Source organism: Sander lucioperca, chromosome 14 (assembly GCF_008315115.2).
Source record: "Sander lucioperca isolate FBNREF2018 chromosome 14, SLUC_FBN_1.2, whole genome shotgun sequence".
NCBI classification, from domain to species: Eukaryota; Metazoa; Chordata; class Actinopteri; order Perciformes; family Percidae; genus Sander; species Sander lucioperca.
Window position 1 is genome coordinate 8,485,902 of NC_050186.1, and position 7,500 is coordinate 8,493,401.

The following is a 7,500-nucleotide window of genomic DNA, read 5'->3' on the forward strand; positions in this document are numbered from 1 at the left end:
GGATATGTGATAGAGTAAAAGGTAGTTTCCATCTATATCAATTACAAAGTAAAGATTCTCTGTCTGTGTGTGTGTGTGTGTGTGTCTGTGTGTGTGTGTGTGTGTCTCTGTGTGTGTCTGTGTCTGTCTGTCTGTGTGTGTGTGTGTGTCTCTCTGTGTGTGTGTGTGTGTGTGTGTGTGTGTGTGTCTCTGGAAACACCATCAGCTGTAACATGCTTGCATTATTGAACCCAACGTTAACATTGGTCTCAGGTCTTTAGAGGGACGTTAGCATGATAGCATGTTAGCATTACCTGCTCTAATGTGGCGGCGAAGCCTTGGCGGTCAGCGACGTACGGCAACCCGTGGACCAATCCCACCTTCTCTGTCATCTGATTGGTCAGATCTGTTAGGGTGTCAGGTTTCACTGCAGACACACACACACACACACACACACACACACACACGCACACACATTTAGATAGTGGTAATGTGATATATAAATATATAAATCTTACGCCCTCCCGTCCCCTCAGACTGTAACGAGACTAACGTGTGACCCCATCTCAGCCCAGACCACACATCTGCTTATAAACACTAATGCGGTCATCTTGTATTAAACTGAGAAGGTAAATGTAGACTGAGAAGGTAAATGTCTGAGAAGGTAAATGTAGACTGAGAAGGTAAATGTAGAATGAGATGGTAAATGTAGGCTGAGAAGGTAAATGTAGACTGAGATGGTAAATGGCTGAGAAGGTAAATGTAGACTGAGGAACCTCTGATGCCGCTGTCACAGATCCAGACCAGCTCGTACTTGGCTCCTTCGTAGCCCGGCATCAGGTTGTTGATCTTGGGGTTGATTCCCACTTTCTTCCCCCCTGAGAAGCAGAGCACACATGCTAACGTTAGCGGCTAACAACCACTGAAGGAAGTCAGTTACATAAACACACACACACACACACACACACACACACACACACACACACACACACACACACACACACACACACACACACACACACAGTATTCTTACCGATGAATAAGCGAGCGTCTACGTTGGGATATTTCCCCAACAGCTTCTTACACACGTCGACAGCTGGGTCGTCTAGATCCTGGATGCACAGCAGGACCTCGTACTGCAACACAAACAGGACTTCATAGACCAGGACCCACCAGGACTTCATAGACCAGGACCTACCAGGACTATATAGACCAGGACCCACCAGGACTTCATAGACCAGGACCTACCAGGACTATATAGACCAGGACCCACCAGGACTTCATAGACCAGGACCCACCAGGACTTTATAGACCAGGACCCACCCGGACTTTATAGACCAGGACACACCAGGACTTTATAGACCAGGACCTACCAGGACTATATAGACCAGCACACACCAGGACTATATAGACCAGGACAGACCAGGACTATATAGACCAGGACCCACCAGGACTATATAGACCAGGACACACCAGGACTTTATAGACCAGGACACACCAGGACTATATAGACCAGGACCCACCAGGACCTTATAGACCAGGACACACCAGGACTTTATAGACCAGGACACACCAGGACTTTATAGACCAGGACTATATAGACCAGGACACACCAGGACTATATAGACCAGGACTATATAGACCAGGACACACCAGGACTTTATAGACCAGGACTATATAGACCAGGACACACCAGGACTATATAGACCAGGACACACCAGGACTATATAGACCAGGACTTTATAGACCAGGACACACCAGGACTATATAGACCAGGACTATATAGACCAGGACACACCAGGACTATATAGACCAGGACTTTATAGACCAGGACACACCAGGACTATATAGCCCAGGACCCACCAGGACTATATAGACCAGGACCCACCAGGCTTGGCTTTATAACGTGTTGGTGTGGAGAGCTTTTAAAAGCCATGTTCATGTTGAAATAAACAGACCTACAGTCTGCTGCTTATGAACGTAATGTGCAGAAATAGATATATTCAAATCTCTGTTAGTTTAGAGAGAATATTCAAATGACATGTTGTCATGTCCCCATGCGTTGGTCTTTACGTATCTGATGAGACAACAATCTCTGAAACTGGTCCAATATTAAAAAAGAGCCAAGCTGTAATGTAACCCTACAGGCCATCACCAAACCCACCAGACTCCATGTAAATAATCAGGACTTTTATAATCGTAAAACACACTTCATTCAAAATGGACAGAAACTACATAAAACTATCAAAAGCCGTCTTGGTTCATCTTTCCACTGTTCCAACAATCACCACTCTGGTTTGGTTGAAATAAACCCTTAATTCACCCATTTACATGTAGAAATATGCTGGCTCTATACACGCTAAAAGTCCTGATTATTTACATGGAGTCTGGTGGAAATATGCTGGCTCTATACACGCTCAAAGTCCTGATTATTTACATGGAGTCTGGTGGAAATATGCTGGCTCTATACACGCTCAAAGTCCTGATTATTTACATGGAGTCTGGTGGAAATATGCTGGCTCTATACACGCTAAAAGTACTGATTATTTACATGGGGTCTGGTGGGTTTGGTGATGGTGATTTCGGGGCTGTTTCATGTTAAACTAAAAGGATCTTACTCTTTAACTAAAAGGTCTATCTCTGTAGGGATCCATCCCATAATGTTGTCACACACTTAGAATAATAATCTTAGTCTGTCAGCAGCAACAAAACAACTTTTAGTGGACGCTGACTGACGTTCACCAAACCCACCAGACTCCATGTAAATAATCAGTACTTTTATCATCGTAAAACACACTTCATTCAAAGTGGACAGAAACTAAATCAAATTATCAAAAGCCGTCTTGGTTCATCTTTCAACTGTTCCAACAATCACCACTCTGGTTTGGTTGAAATAAACTCTTAATTCACCCATTTACATGTGGAAATATGCTGGCTCTATACACGCTAAAAGTACTGATTATTTACATGGAGTCTGGTGGAAATATGCTGGCTCTATACACGCTAAAAGTCCTGATTATTTACATGGAGTCTGGTGGCAATATGCTGGCTCTATACACGCTAAAAGTCCTGATTATTTACATGGAGTCTGGTGGGTTTGGTGATGGTGATCTGGAAGCTGTAGAATGTTATTTTGGGGTGGGTACGATGGCAGTGGGGGGTTATTAACTGGGTGTGGGGAGAGTTAGCGTTACCTTGGGGTAGTCCATAGTAAAAAAGGTCTCCAGGTTGGAGATGAGGTTGGGGTCCACGCCTTTCAGCGGCTTCAGCAGAGAAACTCCAGCCAGCTGAGCAAACGGCTGCTTCACCTCTGACCTTTTCCTGTGGAGGTGTAGACGCCTGAAAGAGACAAAGACACAAAGATGTCAGAGACACACAGAGAGAGAGAGAGAGAGAGAGAGAGAGAGAGAGAGAGAGAGAGAGAGAGAGAGAGAGAGAGAGAGAGAGAGAGAGAGAGAGAGAGAGAGAGAGAGAGAGAGAGAGAGAGAGAGAGAGAGAGAGACAGACAGAAGAGAGAGAGAGACAGACACAGAGACATGGGATAACTTATATTTCCTCTGAGCAGCCCTGAAGGGTGTGAAGTGATGGATCGTGTAACGGTGTTTCTGGGGAATAAGGTGACGTGTTTCCCGTCGCTCCTATAAGCTCCTGTAAGGACAGCCGGCCCTAGTTACAACATGTTTCTGATCAAACGACTATTCAGAATACATAAGAGAGTTTAATCAGGGTTCACCAGCACCGCCCTAACAGGGGACTCCTGATTAACAGGAGGGTTAAAACTACGCTAGTGTCTGAAAACTAAAACCTTTATAATCTTAGAGATTAAAATCTGCCTCCACACAGCAGTCAGCAGTCTCATAGTACTACACACACACACTTACAACTACACACACACACACACTTACAACTACACACACACACACACACACACTTACAACTACACACACACACAGAGACACACACTTACAACTACACACACACACTTACAACTACACACACACATACAATTATACACATACACACATACAATTACACACACACTTACATACACACACTCTCTCACACATACATATACACACACAAACTCTCACTCACACACAATTACACACACACACAATTACACACACACTCTTAAAATCACGCGGAGAATTACATTAATAAAAGGTGTTTAAAATGCTGGAGATGTTAAGCATCTGTAGAAACAGTCATATTATTTATAGTACTTTTAAAAGGCAGCAACATTTCCAGAATCTGTTTATTTTAGTCATTGAAGATCTCAAAAACAAACAGATCACGTGTTGACATCTCAGAGTTTCAACATCTTTCTAAAAACCGTTTCAGCAGTCACACCTGTGAAACTATGTGATGAAGAGGAGGAACTGGAAAAACCCTGATGTTGCCACACATCCTGTATCCTGACAACGATCACTGCACCAAACATCTGCACAAAATGCGCCACTTTAACGCTGCCCTGATTGTGGCCATAAATAAAGTTACTCACTACAGAAAAATAAATAACAGCATGTATGACGTTGTTTGAATTTACTAATCTACAATTACTATCCATTCATCCCAATAACAGTGTTTAATTTGCTCTGTTTGCACCGTTTAGTTAGCGGAGGCAGCCGGAAATCAATTAATTAATTGCATTCGTCACATGTAATCATATTAAAATGTGTGGGACAGAATGTTACTACGTGAATTTGATTAATGCCGAATGAAAGAGCAACTCGTAACACTTACAACCAGACATTTGGCTAATGTAAGCCACGCCGTTAACACAGGCAGCCGACCAAAATATTATTAAATCAACTAAATTTTAAATGGAATTTGGCGGAAACAGTCAAATGAATGCAGCTAACGCTACTGAACCGTGAAGGAACCACGCCGTGAGGTTGATCTGTACTTAGAAATAATTACATGTTAGCTTGGTCATAAAACTGTCCCAGCTGGAACATTTACAAAAATAATTAATTATTTAGTTTCCAACACGCTACGGGGATAGCCGAGTGAGCTAGCCGGCTAGCGGTTAACCAGGAAAACGCCCAACAGATAACCGATCAGACACGGAGGTTTAACCGGCTGTCACACATTCACACACTCCCGCAGAGGGAACTAATCTTGTGCTCTTTTATATTTAATTTCTTAATAAAAACAAAACATTCAAATAATGTAGAAACACAGGCAGGAAACAGGAGCTAACTGTCCGCTAGCTGAGGTTAGCATAATAGCGGTTGTGGCTAGAAGGGATACAGCTGCAGATTTTACGCTAAATCTCACAAAATCAAGCCAGATTTAACAACATAATTTAAATTCTGTCACAAAGGAAACACGTGTTTGTTCCTCGGGAGTGTTTTAAACCACAGAACGATATGTATCATAAACATTAACGAGTTGTTTTGGTGCCTACACCTAACGGTCGTCGCTGTAGCTGTATCCCGTCTAAACCTTAACCGCTACCTACCATGTTAGCATGTTAGCTTACACATAGATGATGGACATGAAGTGCATCAGCCACAGCACGAAGAATAGGATGAAGCCGAACACGGCCAGTCCTTGCATGGCGAGATCCAGCACAGCCATGGGGGTCAGCGAGGGGGCTGCCGGGGCCGGGGGCCGGCTGGGGGCTTGGGGGTGTCACACAGCCGAGGGTCCGACTCTGGGTGCTCCGAGCGCGGCTTGTCTAAGACAAAGATCCGGGCTCTAGGGTACAGCGGGGGATGTCAGTAATCAGTCCGGGTTCGGAGGCTCCTTTAGCGGGGACACAGAGACCGGCCTCGGCCTGGTCTGGTGGAGCTTGTGTCCGGGACTCGGTGCTGCTTCACGGGTTTGACAGTCACCAGACCGACCGTCGGTCAGCTGACCAACTATGGGGGGAGCGGTGGCACGCACTGATCAGCAGGCACGCCACTTCCGCTACATACTTAAAAATAAAAGCATTTAAAAAAAAACAACAGCAGCTTTAGTTAACTGCTCGACTGTAAATACAAACACACACATATGTCTATGGTTAAACTGGATGCTTTGGGTAGGCCTGGTTTAAGAAAAACAGCTCCACGCTAAATGATTGAAAATTATGGAATAAAACTATATCTAAATACAGACAGTTAAATGGTAACTTCGCTTTTTTTTGTCAACCTGGAACCTATTTTCCCATGTCTTTGTGTCTAAATGACAACAAGTTTTAAAATCGGTCCAGTATTAAGCGAGAGGAAACAAGCTGCAATGTGACCACCAAACCCACCAGACTCCATGTAAATAATCAGGACTTTTATAATCATAAAACACACTTCATTCAAAGTGGACAGAAACTAAATCAAACTACCAAAAGCCGTCTTGGTTCATCTTTCCACTGCTCCAACAATCACCACTCTGGTTTAGTTGAAATAATCCCTTAATTCACCCATTTACATGTGGAAATATGCTGGCTCTATACACGCTAAAAGTACTGATTATTTACATGCAGTCTGGTGGAAATATGCTGGCTCTATACACGCTAAAAGTGCTGATTATTTACATGGAGTCTGGTGGAAATATGCTGGCTCTATACACGCTAAAAGTACTGATTATTTACATGGAGTCTGGTGGAAATATGCTGGCTCTATACACGCTAAAAGTCCTGATTATTTACATGGAGTCTGGTGGAAATATGCTGGCTCTATACACGCTAAAAGTCCTGATTATTTACATGGAGTCTGGTGGAAATATGCTGGCTCTATACACGCTAAAAGTGCTGATTATTTACATGGAGTCTGGTGGGTTTGGTGATGGTGATTTCAGGGCTGTTTCATGTTAAACAAGGAAAGAAAGGAAAGTAAAGGCAAGAATTTCTTTTTCTTCAAGCGTTTTATAAATAAAGATTAGGCTATACAAAAACATTTTACACACTGGTTTATTGGCTTTATGTTACACTTAATACACTTTAAAATGCACTCAAAATACAATTTAAAGTCATTAATATGTGTGGATATTACACATGTATATGATTAACTTAACTACATGTGAGAAGTTGAACTGGAAACATGACAGAGCTTTAGTTGAGGAACTAACTGCTGAGCTGAAGGGAAGTTTGATGAAGTTACCTGATAAGCTCCGCCCACACAGGTGAGTCAGAGGAACAGGTATTAATATTTTATCTGATGTTATCTGATGTTCCACGAGAAATAATTTCCGTCATAAAAACTGATTACAGATTATAAAACAGTCAGAAAGACTTTAATAACTCTCTGGATTCTCCTAAACTTTATACACACACACACACACACACACACACACACACACACACACACACACACACACACACAGTCTTAATCCATTTATGGAGACATTAATCCAGTGTGAAGATGAAGGGTAGTTGCAGCTCTAGTTGAGTTAATAATGTTGTGTTGTGTGTTTAGGGTTGTGTGTGTGTGTGTGTGTGTGTGTGTGTGTGTCTACAGTTGTGTGTCTGTGTCTGGAGGAGACTTGTTGTGCGCGGCCCACCAACACTCTGCATTCTCCTTCCAGCTGGTCTCCTGTGTG

At 43.0% G+C, this 7,500-nt stretch overlaps 2 protein-coding genes across 5 annotated transcripts in view; both read right to left on the reverse strand.

Moving 5' to 3' along the window:
• Positions 1 to 5,562, reverse strand: part of ugcg (UDP-glucose ceramide glucosyltransferase) — a 12,257-nt gene extending 6,695 nt beyond the window's left edge. For all 4 annotated transcript variants that reach the window (XM_031309531.2, XM_031309530.2, XM_031309529.2 and 1 more), the window contains exons 1-5: positions 5,465 to 5,562; positions 3,174 to 3,318; positions 1,013 to 1,115; positions 756 to 857; positions 294 to 406 (exon numbers count right to left, since the gene is read on the reverse strand). In XM_031309531.2, the coding sequence (XP_031165391.1) occupies positions 294 to 406; positions 756 to 857; positions 1,013 to 1,115; positions 3,174 to 3,318; positions 5,465 to 5,562 (561 nt within the window). The remainder of the gene's footprint in view (positions 1 to 293; positions 407 to 755; positions 858 to 1,012; positions 1,116 to 3,173; positions 3,319 to 5,464) is intronic.
• Positions 5,563 to 6,185: 623 nt separating this feature from the next.
• The window catches only part of LOC116057134 (molybdopterin synthase catalytic subunit), a 21,756-nt gene continuing 20,441 nt past the window's right edge, over positions 6,186 to 7,500 (reverse strand). The window contains exon 5 of the mRNA XM_031309549.2: positions 6,186 to 6,199. The gene's annotated coding sequence lies outside the window, so the exon portion shown is untranslated. The remainder of the gene's footprint in view (positions 6,200 to 7,500) is intronic.